The 17,761-nt window shown below is 45.7% G+C and overlaps 1 protein-coding gene across 2 annotated transcripts in view; it reads left to right on the top strand.

Annotated features, from left to right (window-relative positions):
• Nucleotides 1–17,761, top strand: part of SLIT3 (slit guidance ligand 3) — a 598,007-nt gene that overhangs the window by 111,149 nt on the left and 469,097 nt on the right. For both annotated transcript variants that reach the window (XM_034656754.1, XM_034656755.1), the window contains exon 4: nt 7,245–7,316. In XM_034656754.1, the coding sequence (XP_034512645.1) occupies nt 7,245–7,316 (72 nt within the window). The remainder of the gene's footprint in view (nt 1–7,244; nt 7,317–17,761) is intronic.

Genomic DNA, 17,761 nt, shown 5'->3' on the forward strand with positions numbered 1-17,761 from the left:
TCTGAAAGGTGAACAAGAATAAATGCTTGTAGGGGCATCTGGGTGGCGTAGTCGTTAAGCGTCTGCCTTTGGCTCAGGGCGTGATCCCAGCATTCTGGGATCGAGCCCCACATCAGGCTCCTCCGCTAGGAGCCTGCTTCTTCCTCTCCCACTCCCCCTGCTTGTGTTCCCTCTCTCTCTGGCTGTCTCTCTCTGTCAAATTAATAAATAAAATCTTAAAAAAAAAAAAAGAATAAATGCTTGTAGACATGGCTCTGGATTTCCCTCCTCCCCTGGGAACAGTGATTCCGGGCCCCTCAGAGCCTTCCAGAGAGGCAGGATCATGAAATAGGCCTTGGACAGTAAAGCCAAGAGAGCACAGGGCCAGTTTCCTAGTCCTCTTTGACTCAGTTTCTCTAGCTATAAAACAGACAAATGCTCTCTGTTACTGACCTCTCTACCAGGATTGTTATGAGGCCTGCTGGTCAACAAAGCACCAAAGTGTTAAGGAAGCAGAATGGTGAAGTGGTTCAAAGCACAGGCTTTGGTGTGAGAGAGACCTCTTTCCAAACCTTGTTTATCAGCTGTGTGACTATGGACAAATTACATAATCTCTTTATGCCTCAGTTTCCTTATGTAAAATAATGACAGTAACAATGTTTATTTTGAGAGTCACTTTAAGGGTGAAATGAGAGAATGCATATAAAACATCTCACACAGTATTTAGCACAGCGTAAGTGCCCTATCTTGACAGAAAAAAGGAAGGAAGGAAGAAACAACAGGAACAAAGAGATCATTACTGTTGCTCTGATGCTAAGACAAGGTGGCTGATGGGCTAGTTCTCACCAAATACCCAAGATCCCTGTATATTTCTCAGCTTCCTTGACAGTTAGGTTTGTGCCATGCTATTAGTTCTGGCCAATAAACTGAGAGCAGGGGTGTGTTATGAGTCATTACTTGGTCAAGAAAGCTGAGAGCTGGTATGGCTCCTTGTTTCCTCTCTTCTCCAGCCCAGCAGACTTGGAGACCATGCCTTCCCTATGTCATCTCACAAGATGCAGTGAGTTCTTTATGTGAGTGTAGAATCTATGTTTACTGTGTTAACTTGATGAGATCTTTGACCTCATTTGTTATGCTAATAGCCTTGCTGACCAGAACAGTAGTCTATGCAGGAGAACTAAATCTATTTCTGGCCTCCGTGGCGTCTAGGGATGACGATGGTGACAAGAACAGTAGCTGCAACAGTCACCATTTATTGAGCCTTTGAGGAGTGCTGCAGAGACCTTGGCAGTTGTTAAACCATTCAACCCTCTCAGGGACCTCATGAGGTGCACATTTTGCTATTACATAGTAATTGTGATCCTAAAATAAACTTTAAGTTATTTTTAAAGTGGGTTCTCTGGTGTACCTGGGTGGCTCAGTCGGTTAAGCATCTGACTCTTGATTTCAGCTCAGGTCATGATCTCAGGGTTCTTGGGATTGAGCCCTGCACTGGGCTCTGTGCTGAGGGGGGAGTCTGCTTGAGGGTCTCTCTCTCCCTCTGCCCCTTTCCCCATTCTCTCTCTCCTGTCTCTCTCAAATAAATAAATATATAAATCTTTTTAAAAAATAAGAAGTAAATAAAATGGGTTCTCTCAAACAACTTTAATGAGAAGAAAACTGCTTAGGGGCAAGCATTTTAGATGATGGAAACAAAGTTATTTCTCTCACAGAAATGTCAAAAATAAAGGTTTTAATTGCTATTAAGGACGTTCTGAAGTTACAAACTAAAAATANTTGGCTGTGCTGTGGCCTTGCCTTGGCCTGGAGGCTTCTCACCCCGTGCTTTACCCAGCGGGGGGAGCACTGAATGAGCCCTGCAGTTCTTACCTTGCCTGTCAGTGAGGCAGGTGAATCTGCAAGAAGTTTCTGGAGCATGCAGATAGACAAGTGGGCCCTCTGGGAGTTGTGTTCACCTCCAAACAGGACAGCTTCTGTCACCTAGCCCAGGAGGGCCATTGATTTTCGGGTGTCCCAAATTTGCCATTCTTCCCTTATGATTTATTCATGAAATTCAGCAGGCCCTTTCTGAAGCACCTCCCACTGCCTGCCCAGGGCTGTGTGGGCTGTAGTTGGGACAGCAGGAAGATACTAGATGGATTTTCTACTTTTGAGGACCTTCAGAACTTAATGGGAAGATGAGACTCACACATTAGGTGATAAGTTGAGACAGTGTATAATGAAGAGCTAAATTAAATATTGTCATTATCCACGGTAGTTAAGAGCACAGGTTTAGTGTCTGGTTTCAGATCCCATCACAATCATTTTGGTCAGGTTCAACTTTGGGCAAGTGCTTTAACTCATTTAGTCTTCTGTTCCCTTATTACAGGGCTACCGAGAGTACTAGCCTCAACGCATTTCTGTGGGAATTAGGTGGGATAGTGCAGGTAAAGAGCGTAGTACAGCACCTGAGTCGTGGCCTCACTGTTACTATTAGCTACTGATACTAGTTGTCAGGACATATTTGAGAGACCCCAGTAGTATAGAAATCTTGGATCTAAACACGCCATGTTTAGTGTGCTGATCTCCCTTCTCTGTTCCTTTTAGCAGTGATTGGTAATCTCAACTGATCAGTTACTCAGTTAACAGGAGCCCCGGGGAACAGTTTTAACACCTCCACCCCTGTAACTCCCTCTGACTGTGTTGATGATGCCTCCCGTATATCTCCTACACCCCAGTACCACCCTCATCCTTAACCTGGGTCCTCACACAGCCACGTGGATTACACAAGAGCCTTCTTAACTCATCTCCTTGCTTCCTTTTTCACTCTCTGCCAAACCAGGTTTACTGCTACTCAAGAGGACTTTCTAAAATCCAAACCAGATGATCGTTCCCTTGCTCACACCCCTCCTGTGGCTTCCCATTACTCTCAGAAGTCACCCGAGCCCAGATTCTTTATCACGACCCACAAGGGTCCTTGCTGTAGGACCCTGCCTAGCTCTATATCTTCATCGCTTCTGTTTCTCATATCATCCCCAGATCCAGCAATGCAGCCTGCCCCCCAAGTGCTCCTTGGTCTCATGGTCCTCCGTGGCCATGCACTAGTCTAGAACCTTTGTCCCTGTCTCCTGAAGAGTTGTAGTCATGCTTCAAAACTAAATTCCAACCACTTTCTTTGGGAAGCCTTCCTTTACCAGGTCTGGGTTTGCTGGCCCCACTCTGTGCTCCTACGATACCTTTGTCTTCATGTCTATCTTCTCCACTACCATCTGGTATTTGGAAGGGAATATTCTTATTCATCTTTGTATGTTCATATTGAAAAAGGACTGGAGAGACGGATGGATGGTAGTTGGGTAGAAAGCTGTATGGATGGGTGGATGGATGGATGGATGATTGAAAGGATAGACGAATGGACGAATTCAACAAAAAAAAGTGGCAAAACCTCTAATCAGATCTTCCACCCAGATGCCTCCAGAAAGGTCATCGGCAGTACTGCAAAGCTTCATGGTTTTCATGCCGAAAAGCAGTATGACCTTGCAATTCACACCCAGTGGGTTTTGGACCTTGATGCTGCCCATTGTACCAGCAGGGAAACTAAAAAAGAGCGCTGATCTCAGAGGGAGAGGGACAGCCGGGTGGCCTTTATCTTATCACTGACCTGGTATATGGCCTGTTTGTCAACCTCCTCAGGTCTGCCCTAATGTGGGTCCCATTCGGTCCTTTTTCCATCCAGGCATCATGGATCTATTTTCAGCTTGAACCATGGCAGAAGATTTTCACCTCTGGGCCCAGGGTGATAGAGCAGTGGACGGCATGAGTGATCAAGGCCTCATGGCTAGTACTCCCGTCTGCAACCCAGGGCTTCCCTGACCCTCTACCAGGAGAATGACATACTTTATACTGTTCATTTTCCTGTCCAGGAGCTGCTCTCCAGCAGTCCCATGGGAAATGCACCTTATGCAGCTTGGAGCCTTCATCGGCTCTTCAAGGAAGACCTTTTGGCCCGCTTGGTTAGTTAAGTCAAAGTGAATAAATCCTGGAATGAACTGGAAATGAGCTACGGCATCAAACTCCTTGTGATAGGGAGAACCAGCATGAGGCCCGCCCAAGCTGAAGCGGAAAAACCCAGAGGCTTTGGGAGAAGAGCCCAGCCCAGCTGCCCTGGAAGGCTCATCAGGGTTTACAAAGCAGCAGGCAGAGCACAATTGGCTCAATTTGGTTGTGTTTTTATTTTTGTCCAGCCACAAATACTGAAAAATGATCCCTTCCCTTCCTGGAGCCTTGGAGCCAAGCTAGTTTTATTTTTAGCTTCAACTCTGGTTTGGGGCTTTTAGTGCACTAAACACCCTACCCGGCGCAGGCAGCGGCGAGCCAGATTTTCGGGGTTTTGCCTAGACTGGAGTGTTGGTCGTCTGAATGTAACTGGCGCTCAGCTTTGTGCGGCTGTGACAGTAGAGGGTGGTTCCAGACAGACCCACAGAGAGACCAGTTCTGGCCTTAGGGACCTCCAAGAGAGTCCTTTTTAGGGAAGGAAACGTATTCAGAATGGATGGTTGTCTTTGCTGGGGCAGAAGGGGCGGCAACCGTGGATGAAAGGAAGCTGAGGGAAAAAAATAAGAAGAAAGGGAAAGAGGAAGGGAGCTGTCAGTTATTGCAAGACTTCGAGTGGTTCGTGGTTGGGAACCAGGGCTCTGGAGGCAGACTGCCTGGGTCTAGATGCTGTCCCTACCACTTCCTCACACCGTGGCCTTGTGGAATGTGCCCAACCGCTTGGGTCACCAGTGTCCTCAGCCGTGAGGTGTGGATCATAATGACGCCTGCATGCAGCCTAGCATCTGACGTGTAGTTAGGACTCAACATCATTCTTATTATTATCACCATCCTCTTGCTGCAATGCTAAACACTTAGGCGTATACTGTGTCATTAAGAATTACTGTAACCCAGGGGCGCCTGGGTGGCGCAGTCATTAAGCGTCTGCCTTCGGCTCAGGGCGATCGAGTCCCACATCGGGCTCCTCGGCTGGGAGTCTGCCTCTTCCTCTCCCTCTCCCCTTCTCTGTTCCCTCTCTCACTGGCTGTCTCTCTGTCACATAAATAAATAAAAAAAATCTTAAAAAAAAAAAAAAAGAATTACTGTAACCCAAAGACTAGGGTTATTTTGCACATGGAACACTGAGGCTCAGCAGGCTGGGTAACAGCCCCGAGGTCCCACAGAGAGATCAAGATATAGTTAGACCTGAAACCAGCCCTGGCCAGCCCCAAAGTCATACCACCATGACTCCCCTGGGATCAGTATTCCCACATGACATAAAGGGACCTAACACTGACTGTATGGGAACTGATCTAAACAATCAGCTAGATCACCCCTCACCCTCCCCCGGGCTCTCCCTGTCTCTCCATTTAAGTGACAGGAACACAAAGAATAGATACTGGGCGTGATCAAAAGAATACTGGTCAAACTGATAGAAACAGCAAGTATAGTCCCTTATCAGGGACTGGGGGGGAGCGGGGGGGGGGGGGGGGGGAACAACCTGAAATAGTGTTTCAGTTTTGCGAGATGAAAAAGATCCAGAGATCTGCACAACAATGTGAATATACTTAACACTACTGAGCTGTACAGTTGAAAATGGTTAAGATGGAAAAAAAAATTTTTGCCACAATTAACAAAAAATTAAAAAAGAGCACTGGTGTGGGAGTCAGGCTGCCCATAGGGTGAGGCAGCGAATTTGAGCTTATCCCATCCAACTTCCCAGCCTCTTGTCTGGCCCTCCTCATCTTGGGGCTCGCTAACAGCGTCACTGGTCCATACCTGCCTACAAACACCGTGAGCCCCTTCAGGGCTGAGCAGCACAATTTCTGACGGGAGCATTATTCTGCGGTCTTAAATGTTCCTCTCTTACATGGCTTTTCCCTTTTTAACCCCCTTCTAGTTCCCTGTCCTTCTCAAGTGTTTGGCCATCAACTTGGGATGAAAGAGGGAAAATATCAAAATCCCACCCAGGGAATCATGTCTGCTTGGCATGGTGGGTGGAGTGTGGGCTTTGGGACAGAACCAGGGAAGAAGCTCACCTTTCCTTCAGTTTGCTTAACTCTAAGATAAGATAATAATGGTTGTCCCAGGTAACCAAACAGGCAGTTCACTCTAAGGAAGAAATTCAATGAGGTTATAAAATGTTCTTTTGCTCCAAGACATTCTGGGGACAGATGTGGAGACACTGGTTTGGACACTCACTGATGAGGCTACATGAAGATACTAGGAGAGGAGGCATGGGAGCAGGCAGGGAACAGGATCTCCCTCTTGGCCTCCCACTCTCAGGAAAGCAGCCTTCTCAGAGGCCACAACAAGGGTTCCATGTCCTTTGGAAACACACATAGCCTTCTTTACTATTGGCATTAGTATTGACCATTCTCAGGAGAGTGTCTGACTGGCTCTGTTGATGCCATCTAACATGGGGCATTCCTTCTGGCCGAGTTTACCTCCAGCCACACAGCATGCCCAGACTGTGATCTTTGACCCAAAGCTGACTGCTCCATTAGGCATGGTGGGGACAGTGTCCAGGGCCAACAATACTTTTAGAGGCCCTTCTAAAATTATAAGGAAAAAAAAAAACCCTTTCAGGTCAAAGTAAATGTTATTATAGATAATATTAATATATTTTATACCAACATAGTTATAAAATATATTAATTTTTATAGAGATAGGGACAAATAAAGGCAAGTGCCAAGGGCCCATGAAAGTTACAATGTAGCCCTGCTCTGGGCCAAAGAGCCAGGCTGGCAGGGATTCCATCTGGCCCCTCAACCCGTGGCCTCCTCTACTAACATAGTAACTTCTATCTCCCCACCACACCGCCACCACTATCTAGGATAGAATATTCTCTCTGGTATTTTATTTCTTTTTAGGGACCCATTTTGCATATCAGTTTCATCACTTGGCAATAGCTACCTGGAGCACATGGCCAGAAAATTTCAAAAGGCTTGTATGGAATCTGTGGGAAAGAATGTATGATCAATTAGTGATGTCTGTCCTAGGCTCATGATGGGGGAATGACAGCACACATGCTGTGCTCATGCCTATGAGTGACCTTTGCCTTATATCCTCAACTTGACTTCAAGCTTTGCAAGATAGAATATGCCTTAACATGATGTGTATCCCTCATTGAAAGATCTAGAAGGTCTCTTTATACCTATTGGTTGGTTGATTGATTGATCGAAGTGGTATCTGTGAATACACTTGATCCAATTTACTGTCCCCTGACATCTTTTCATTCTTCTCTTCATCTGTAGGCGCCTGAACAAGAATAAGCTCCAGGTCCTCCCAGAATTGCTTTTCCAGAGCACGCCGAAGCTCACCAGACTGTGAGTAGACTTGAATCATGTTCTCTACCTGGCGTCCTGCCTGGCTTTGGTGATACGGATATTGTGATTGCCTTCGTGAGTGGAGCCTGATGCCATGCAGAGAGTGGCAGTTAGGCCATATGCATGGGGACTTGGAGCTGGGCTTCAACATAGCATGCCCCCACACTCCCCTCCACACCCAACTGTTCGCTCCCTTCCTTCATAGATCAGTGACTTAAGTGGCCAATGAGAGTTAGTGACTTGTAGTAGATCTCCTCTTTGCAAGGAAGGACATGCTGCCATTTAAATGGGTCTGGCCTTACCTGGGGAAATGCCCTGAGGATGAGATTTGAGATCTGACACCAGTGGTACCTGAAGGCACTGGATTGGACTGAACTTTTCAACCTCACCCCCTGCAGACTAGAACCCCTCCTGTCCTTTGCCTGCTTCCTACCACCGCCAGTCTGGGAACCCTGGGTCTGGAGATCTATGGTTTTGTGGGAAAAGGAAGCAACACCTTGAATTTTGCTTTATCTTCCAGAGTGGCCCGGGATGTAATGCAGGGGGAGATTGGAAACGCTTCTGTGCTTTTGTTCAGTATGAGAGCGTGGAGGCTTGGGAGCTCGAGACGCATGTCAGAGTGGAGATTGTGATTCACGTAGTGTGGGTGTTAGGCAAGTGCTGATTAACTGATAGTGAATGGCTCCATGGTTCCGAACCTACAAGTCATACTGGCAATGACTCTTGTAACACATGGGATGAACTGGTTGGCCCAAGCCATGGTTTTCTGAATGGAGTGACAGTGTCTGGCTGCTTAGGAGTCAAGCAGTGAGATTTACAACCTGGCTGGAAAGACTCTAACATTACTGGGGAGGCCCCAAACTTGTGGCCACATTCCCAGTGGCTGTGTTTAATACCTATTTATGCAATCGAACAATGCATGTAGGCTCCAGGATACATTGAGAAATACGAAACACATGTCAGTGTGTGCACTTAAGAGTGAGTTCTGAGTTAGGAATCTGTATCTATATCTGTATCTGTGGGTACACACAAAGAAAGAGACCATATACATACGTGTATTCTAAGGGGTACTTTGTTGAAACAAGAACAGCAAGTGTTGGCTGGTGTTTAAGTGCTACCGCGGCCCGGCTCGCCTTCTCTCGGACACACCTGTACCTTGTCAAGGTCTCCTCGTGCTGTGTACTGTATTTCTCTGGCTCAGTCCCCTGGCTGACTTTGCTAAACATGGGCAAAAATATGTCCCCCTTTCCACCCTTCCTCTCTGAATCCACCTTGATGGGCGTGAGGGTGAGTACAGTGACGTTCAGCAGCCTAGGTGTATGGCTGAGTTGGACAAGCAATACGAAACAGGCATGCAGGGAAACAACCTGGTTTTTAATTTCCTCTTCCTGTGTAGTTCTTTCCCTCATGTTCACTTACTAGCCATCTCTCCACCCAGCACTACATTGTGCCTTTTCAACCGGCTCCTAAATAATGCTGGCTATCTTCTCTTCATCAGAAATCTCAGCATCACTTTCTAGGCACACAGAAGGCGTGTGTGGGGTGGGGCTACTGGAAGGCTTCGAGCAGGTGGGGTCTGAGTGTTCCACTTGTTGCAGGACATCGAGCGGGCTGGTTCTCATGGAATGTTGCCTTCCAGCTGCTCCCCACGGCCATCAAAATGATGCCCATCTTGTGCAAGGCTGCTCTTGATCCAAGCAGAGGAGGACTTTCAGGCAGCAAGATGCTGGGGGCCAACCCCAGGCAGACAGCCCAGGCCATGAGAAACCCCAGGGTGGTATCCCATCACTTTCTAACCGAGAGAGGTTGGGGGAGTCACTTTCCCTTCTGTGCCTGAATATACTCCTCAGTAAAAGGCAGACACCCCTCCTCCCTTTTATCTTCTTCGCTGAGGAGTTGTGAGCATCAGACAAGATCACAGAGCGTGTGTGTTTTCTAGGGTTTACAGTGCGGTGTGAGTGTCATCACCAAGATCACTATGGCTACTCCTACACTTCCCATCTCGTCAGCCTCACTGTCTGATCTCTGTCTCTGGGGTGCATGAAGGGACTGGGAGTTGCTGTGAGCACTGAGGTGGATGACACTGAGCTTTTACTTCAAGCCAGAAGAGCTGTAGCTGGGAAGGCAGGGACGACACTCGACTCCATTTGGTGGCCGTCCCTCTCCAGGTCCTAGCCAGGCACAGAGGCTGGCACACATCAGCTCTCAGTGAATGGGCAGATGAAGAAGTGAAGGATATAGTCCTAGACATATAAACAGTGCCCTTAGGCTCTGTTTCTTTTATCTTCCATTCACTCATTCACTCATTCATTCATTTAATATGCTCTTCCTCTGTGCTTGTTCCAGCCTGGCCTCTGCTGGGTTTTCAGCTGCAGACATGAAGGATGCCCAGCTTCTCCATGTGCCTCATCATGACACATTCTGAATGGCTGCCAAAAAGCTGAGAGCTAAATATAATTCTTTTTTTTTTATTGAAGCAACTATATTAACCCAGGTTTCAGCTATAATCAGCAATCCCTTTTTTTTCCCTCCGGGCTTGATCTTTGATTTTTCTTAATGGCCCTATTGTGTCTTTGTCTTATTTTGTCAGCCACTGCAGGGCCTTTTTGGAAGTAAGCAGGGTACAAATTAGAAATCAATAAATGTGCAATCATGAGTGTGTATACATATGCCACTAGCTCTGTTTTAAAAGAGCATTGCACCTCAATAGACACAGTGAGCCATTTTCCAGGGAATGCTAAATGCGGGTACTGTGTGGCTGTCTACTCCGTAGTATGCCATGTGGGATAAGTAGCAATTCTGGACACGCCTTTTCCTTTCTTACTAGATCTGTAGACAAAAACTGCCTAATACTCAGTGTTTATCCAAAGAATACCTTTTGGAAAGGCTATGGACATGTAATAAGATGTTTTCAGGAGTGATGGGAAAGGGAAATAATATTTATTGAAAACCTGCTATTATAATAACGCTACTAACCAGTGAGTGACAGAAATGTGACTAAAGTTAGTTTAATCCAAAGAGGAAATATATTAGTTTATATGCCTGGGAAGCCCAGAAATAGTTATGGATGGCTTTAGGAACCAGTGGATCCAGGAGCTTGGTGTTGTCATTGGGACTTCATCTCACTCCCTCCATCATGTGTAACAGTGCACATGATGGTGGGAAAAAGCAGAAGACTCCGGGGCACTAATCTGGCAGTCCGGGTAGAGTCAACAGTCCTGCAGGAAAGAACCAATGGTAGATTGCTTAGCTTGGTCACACGTCTATATCAGAGCACATCGCTGTTGCCAACGAGGTGGTGTCCTTTGACTGATCAAGTTCAGGCCATGGGTACATCCCACCTGTTTGGGGATGAGAGCATGGGTTTCCCAAAAGAAAGAAAAATTCTGTTATCAGAAGATGGGGGAAGTGATGCCAAACTTGAAAACAGCAGATGTCTGCGAGTTTATTGAGCGTCTACTTTGTGCAGACTGCTGTGCTTTAATTGAGTGCTTTGGATCCTCAATAACACTTCAAGGTAATAACAATAGCAAACCCATTGACTGGCAGGTGCTGTTCTGAGCACTTTATGTAGAACTCATTTGATACTCCTACCAACCCTGTGGGATAGGTGCTATGACTATTACTGTTTGATCAATGTGAAAGTTCGGCTCAAAGAGGTTGAGAACTCACCCAACGTCATACAACTACTTAGTGACAGAACCAGAATTCGAATTTGGGTAATCTGACTCTGGACTCTGTGCTTTTCTCTACTACAGTCAGCTCCCTGCCTCAATACTCCCATTTTATAGTAGAGGAAACTACAACTCAGAGTTTGAATTACTTGCCCACATGGCCCACATTTCTAGGAAGTAGCTCTATCCTGGGACTTTGCCTCAATGCCCTGATTTAACATTTACACCAATCCTACAGAGAGAATCATTATCAAATCTACTTCTGAAGCTTAGAGGGGTTATCTTTCTTACCCCACAGCTGTATAACCAAGATACAATGGAACTGAGACTCAAATACCTGTCTGTGTCTCTGCAGAGTCCTTCAGCTTTCTACCATGCCAAGCTAGCTATTGTGGAGACCTGAAGTGATGATAAAAAGGACTGATAATGGACCTGTCATATATCCAAGTGCTTCTGTCAGGCCTTTGTCACTCCACCCCCATCTACCCTCAGATCCAGCACCATCGATTTATCGATTCATATGTATATTAGTGGTGTATCTGTCCTCTTAGTACAAGCCAGAGCATCCTAGAGCTTGGAAGTGCCCTGAGGTCTAGGTAACATCACTGTGGTCGATAAAGGGCCAGCAAGGTCTCTGTCATGTCCTGGGCACTCAATAAATATTATCTTCCCCCCCCACCCCCATCTTGACATAGATCATAAGGTTCTCAAGTGTTGGGACCATGTTTCTGCTCTTCTTAAGTTCCCTACCACTCCTGATCCAGAGCTGAGCATAGGAGGTGGCAGTAGAGTGAAGGGGTTAAGTGGCTGTGAGACTGTGGACAAGTCACTTAACCTCCCAGGGTCTCAGGTTCTTCACCAGTAAAATAAACAAGAGAACCTGCTTCTCTGCATTGTTGTGAAGAGAAATGAAAGTAACCCATGCACAGCCTTCAGCTTTGACTCTAGCACATAGCAAGTTCTCAGTGAAGGATGGCTCTGGTCGACTTTGCTAGCTGACTGATGTGAGCAGTGCATGTGCCAGGGCTTTGGCATCTGTGGTTAATGCTTCAGCACCTGGCGAAGGGTTTGGGCTCCAAAAGAGGTGAGGGTGAGGGAACACTGCACTTGGGATGGGAAGATCCTGGTCCTCAGACTGGCTCCACCACGCACGAGCTCTGTGGCCTTAGACATGTTACTTCCCCTCTCTGGGCCTCAGTTGTCTCGTCTAGATGGGATGGGATGGAACACAGTCCACTACATGGTCTATAGGTTATTAATTCCTCCCTTTTTTAATATCCCCTTCCAGCTTTCTCTACACATGGGAGAGGGAGCAAAGGATTTCTGGTTATTTGGAGGTTAAAGTATTAATGTTGCCAGAAATCATTAGAAGGAGCAGAATCTGAGGTGAAGACAGTGATTAAAATCCTCTGCATTTTACTGGGGCACCTGGGTGGCACAGTTGGTTAAGTGTCCGACTCTTGGTCTTGGCTCAGGTCATGATCTCATGGTTGTGAGATTGAGCCCTGCATCAGGCTCTGTGCTCAGTGCAGAGTCTGCTTCAGATTCTCACTCTTTCCCTCTGCCCCCCCCCACTCTCTCTCTCTCAAATAAATAAATAAATCTTGGAAAAAAAAAAGTCCTCTGCATTTTTTCAATTAGAGAGCTTTAAGGAGACAAAGAACACAGTGGTTCACAACCACGGTTTTTAAGAGTTTGACATCCCCGTATGAGGATGAGCAGACCACTGGGGTCCTTTTGGCCCGTCTGTCCTGGATTCACATCCAGAAAGCCCATTCAATATTTGGTAGTGGTTTAAAGCCCGTAGATGAACAAGCTGTGTAATAGCAGCAGGACAGGGGCCCCCCATTCCCCACTCAGTTCTACAAGGTATGTGACAGCTTTAAAAAAAAAAAAAAAAGCCACTGAGGTTAAATGCCCTGGCCTTCACTTGGGTCTGTAGAGTGGCAAGAGACTTAGAAGGTTAATCCCTGAGGCGGCTGAAAACACTGCGAAGTGTGGCCAAGTGACTAGCCCCAGGTCACTGGGCTGTTGTCACTGTAAATCAGCGTCTGTCCAGAGTTAAAGGCTGGGAAACCTCAGTTTCCAGGGAATTTACTTCCAATGAGGGAACCCTCCTCCCAACTCTCATTTCTGCTTGCTAGTACCTCTCCTTCCTCTTCACCTCATTGTCTGTTCTTGTCACCACCTTGCGTGTATGTGTCCCATACTCCCAAACAGGAAGCTGCATTCAGCAAGGTGTTTCAGTGTCCCTTTGAGGCAGCCCGATGGGAGAGTAAAGAACCTGGCCTTCGGAACTGTATAGACCTGGGTTTGGATCCTGCTCTCTGGTGATCCTGGGCAAGTAGCTTCAACTTTCTCAGTCTCAGGTTGGTTAGATGTGTGATAGGGGTAAAAGCCATAGCTCCTGTCTTCGTTTGCTCAGGCTGCCATAGCAAAGGACCTCAGATTGGATGGCTTAAACAACAGAGATGTATTTTCTCATAGTTTGGATCCTGGAAGTTTGAGATCAAGATGCTGGCAGGGTGGGTTTCCTGACGCCTCTCTCCTTGTCTTAGAGGTGGCAGTCTTCTCCTGCCTCTTTACATAATTGTCCCTCTGTTCACGCTTAGCCCCGGTGTCTCTTCCTCTTCTCATAAGATCATCAGTGACCCTGGCTTAGGCTGCAACCTAATGGGTATGTTTTAACTTAATCATCTCTGTAAAGACCTGATCTCCAAATACAGTCACATTCTGAAGTAATGAGGCCAAGGGCCTCAAGTATGAATTGGGGGTGGGGGTGGGGGTGGGGGGATGACATGCCAGCCTGTATTAGTTCCCAAGTGTGTAGTACTTATTTGCATGGATCAGGTGCCCTGTGTCCTGCTTCTATGTATATCCTCTTACTCAATCTCAGGTTTAGGGTTCAGATACTATAACATTCCATTTTAGAGATAAAGAAACAGAGTCCTAGAGATTTGGACAGCTTGCCCCAAGTGAGAGCCAGCAACTGGCAAAGCCAAAATTTAAACCCAAGCTTGCCTGACTCCAGCGCCCACATCCCTAACCACAGCCTCCTTACTTTATTTATGAGAACTTAGTAACTAGTTAAAGTGCCAGGCCCCTAGTAGAAGCTCAATTAATGTTTGTCCCTTTATGCCTTTGAATCCTTAAATGGGCTGAGGCTTGTTGAATGACTGGGGCCCCATACCTCTAGGTAGTACCTTTTGCTGTTCGTAGATCCCTTTGCAGCCACCTTAGTCTTTCAGTTTTGCACTAAACTTGGAAACATAACTACATGCAATATGTGTCTCCATAAAACTCTATATCGATGTGAAACAGTGCTATAAAAGTGAAAAACCAGTGGAGAAAACAAAAACCATACTACTCAGTTTTCCAGCAGAGTTGTTATCTGATGTGGTGAAATGATAATAGGACGATGGGGAAACCAATCCATCAGGATGGTGGAGGTTTCAGAAATGGCCCTCCTGCCTGGAGCTGGATCCCAGAGACCTGCTTTCCCTGTGCTAGCCCAGCCTTCAGAGTCCAGGGACAGACCAGCCTCACCATCGCAGACGTGGGGTCACTTTTTCCAGGGGCACAGCCACCAAAAGCTCATGGAAAATATCCCTGCAAACTGGAGCCCCAGTCCCTCCTCCTTCTCTATTCCCCCACTCCCTGAACACTGCAGTGAGGCCCTGGCCTTCTGTTTGCTTTACAGCATGCTTCATCAACTGCAAGTTTCATCATGTGCTTGAGGACAGGTTTAGTTTTAATCTGCGTGTGGACAGATAATGGATTACAGTCGGTGCCATGTCACTCTTGGGATTTCTATTTTGCGTGAGTTGTACTCTGTCTCTAGTGCCTTAAGGTAGAGCCAGGAAAGAAGGCATGGAAGGTTTCTTTTCTCCTCCACTGAGGCTTTATCCATCCAGCCGAGCGCAGAAGCCTGTTGTCTGTCCACAGAGTTGATTATGGACTAATGCTTTGAATTGTCTTGTAGATCCTTAAATGGTAGAATTTCAGAGTTAGGAATAAGTTGTATAGGCCAGAATTTTTCAGACTTCACCGTGCATCTGAACACTTAGGAATCTTGTTAAAATATGGATTCGGGTTCTATGGGTCTGGGGTGGGACTTAAGAGTCTATATTTGTAACAAACTTCCAGGTGATGCCCCTGTCCCTGGACCACATTTGGTGAGCAAGGATCTAGGTTCCACTGCTTCTCAAACTTAGCATTTGAGGGGAAAAAAACCCTTGTGGTACTGATTAAAATGCTGATTCCCAGACCATGTAACCAAGACATCTAGCTCATTAGATCTGGAATGGACCTAGGGTTCTGACCTTGTAAATAGGCACCCTACGTGATTTTGATGTATGTTACCTACGAGGATCTTTGAGAAACACTGATCTAGTACAAATCCTATTACTTTATAGATTTGGGAGCTGGCATAAAACCAGACATCTCTTGAGCTTGTACTAGCCACCCTTTGTATACGCAATCTTCTTTAGTTTTCCTGCGGGGCTGATATTTTTGTGCCTACTGCACGGATGATGAAACTGAAGCCTGAGAGTTAGACTAACTCACTAGGAATACACCCAGGGCTTTCAGACCCCCCAGTTCTACAGATTGTTTTCTGCCTTATCATGTGCCTCCTGTGCTAAAATACACCTTACAAAAGAGAGAGAGAAAACAATCATGGATCTCTGAAGTTTTCAAGGTTTAGTATTTTGTACTTTAATGCTTATATGAGTGTATATGAGGACGTGCTCATACCTGAGATCTAAAGTATTAAGGCTTGCAACATTAAAACAGAAAATTTACAGACTTAAATATATGTGTGCAAGTAGACCTTCCTAAATTTCCTACAATGTATCAAGGGTAGAATTGGGTTTTATATTTTAAAACTCTTTGGCCCTTTGGGCCAACAGAAGAACTTTCTAAAGTGATCAAGTAATACTTGTACTGAGAACATTCTGCCAGCTTGAAAAGTTTTTTTTTTTTGTTTTGTTTTTTGTTTTTTGTTTTTTTCAGAAAGAAAACCAAGCTGTGACTTTACAATGCTTTGGAATTACAGAATATGCTTGTAATTTTTACAATTCTGCACAGACTTCTTTGCCACATCTGGTTGATATTACTGGCAGGGATATATGGGGGAATAAACCATGGGCTGGAATGTGAAACATCCCACAAAATGAGTTTCTTATAGGTGGCTGCATAAAACATTTTGATTCTCCCTCTCTTTGGAAGGATGGCTTAAGTGATTTCATGGATTTAGTATTTTCTTTGGTTTGAAGGTGAGGGTTTTTTCTGGTCTACTTGGTGAGGGATCCAAGATGGCTCTCTAAAGATGTGTGCAAAGAGTTAACCATTCTAGAGTCATGCCATGGATCAGGGTGAGAAAAGCTACCCTTGAAGGAAGTCAAACCAAACTGGACACTGGTGATAATGGTGAAACCCTGGGGCCAACTGAATTGCTACAGAAAAAGGAAAAATATAAAGAGAAAAGGTTATATGTGTAAGGGCTTCAGAAAAGCTCCTGAATTTTAGTTCTGGTGGTGCATTAAACAGCTCACAGCAAGAAGAGCTCAGCTCCTTGCACACACAGCCGGAAGCCTTCATATGTCGGTGTGTTCTCTGTGCTGTATGTGAAAACAGTGAGTTGGGAAAGTGGAAAAATAAAACAAACACCCAGCTGATACCTGGCACGTAGTCAATTCCCTGTTGGGGACATTCCTGCCCAATTCCTAGGAAGAGAACTGTGTGACCAGGGACAACTAAAATATTCATTGAACACCTACTGTGTGTGTGTGTTTCTGTGTGTGTGTGTGTGTGTGTGTGAGTGTGTGTGTGAGAGAGAGAGAGTGAGAGAGAGAGAGAGAGAGAGAGAGACATGTGCTGGTTGTTGGGATGCCGAGTATATAGAATGCAGACATGTCTAATCTAAGCCCAGAGGGTGTGAGCATGGGCTTCTTGCCACCTGGCTCCGTCTCAGACTTCCTTGGCTGGGACCCACCTGCGGAGTTGGAACCTCTCTATACAATACCATGTGCTGCTCTCAGCACCTTGTGGCATGTGGTAAAGTCAGCTAGCCTCAGCATGGCTGTGTGGCTGTCACCAGGGTGCTCACATAAAGACTGTGTTCTCAGTGGCAATGTCGGCCATTATTGAGAATGAGAACCAGAGGCCAGCCTATGTGCACACCCTGGGATCCTTGTTCCCTTATCTGGAGTTAGAAACTCTCAAGGGAATTGAGAATGTCAGGGAATTATCACATTATATATAGAAAAATATAAGCCTTTTGAGGTGGGCAGACCCCAAACACACATTCTTCAATTGCCTGAATGATGCAAATGTACCCACATCTAATAATCTTGAATTATTTGTTCTTGAACCACATTCAGCATCAACAGAAACATTTCTAAAGAGCCTAATCATCTCTCATTTTCAACCAACACTTTGGAATCTTTCCAGGGGACAAATAGTGTTTTAATTTGATGTCCCAAATTATAGCATAATTTTAAATTATCAAAAAAAAATTCTATAACTTTGACTTTCTTCTTTCTTTCCTGTGGGCTCAATATCCTATATGTTGAACATTAATTTTCATTTGTTAGGTTTGTAGTGCATTTACAAAGTCCTGGAGATTGAAGATTGTGATGAAAGTGTCCACACAGTATTAACAACAGCAGAACTATACTAACGCAGTGCTGCCTAACCAAATAGAAATGGAGAGGTTTGAGGGGGCAGCTCAAGATGGCAGCATAGGAAGGCCCTACACTCACCTCTTCC

Source organism: Ailuropoda melanoleuca, chromosome 3 (assembly GCF_002007445.2).
Source record: "Ailuropoda melanoleuca isolate Jingjing chromosome 3, ASM200744v2, whole genome shotgun sequence".
Classification (NCBI taxonomy): domain Eukaryota; kingdom Metazoa; phylum Chordata; class Mammalia; order Carnivora; family Ursidae; genus Ailuropoda; species Ailuropoda melanoleuca.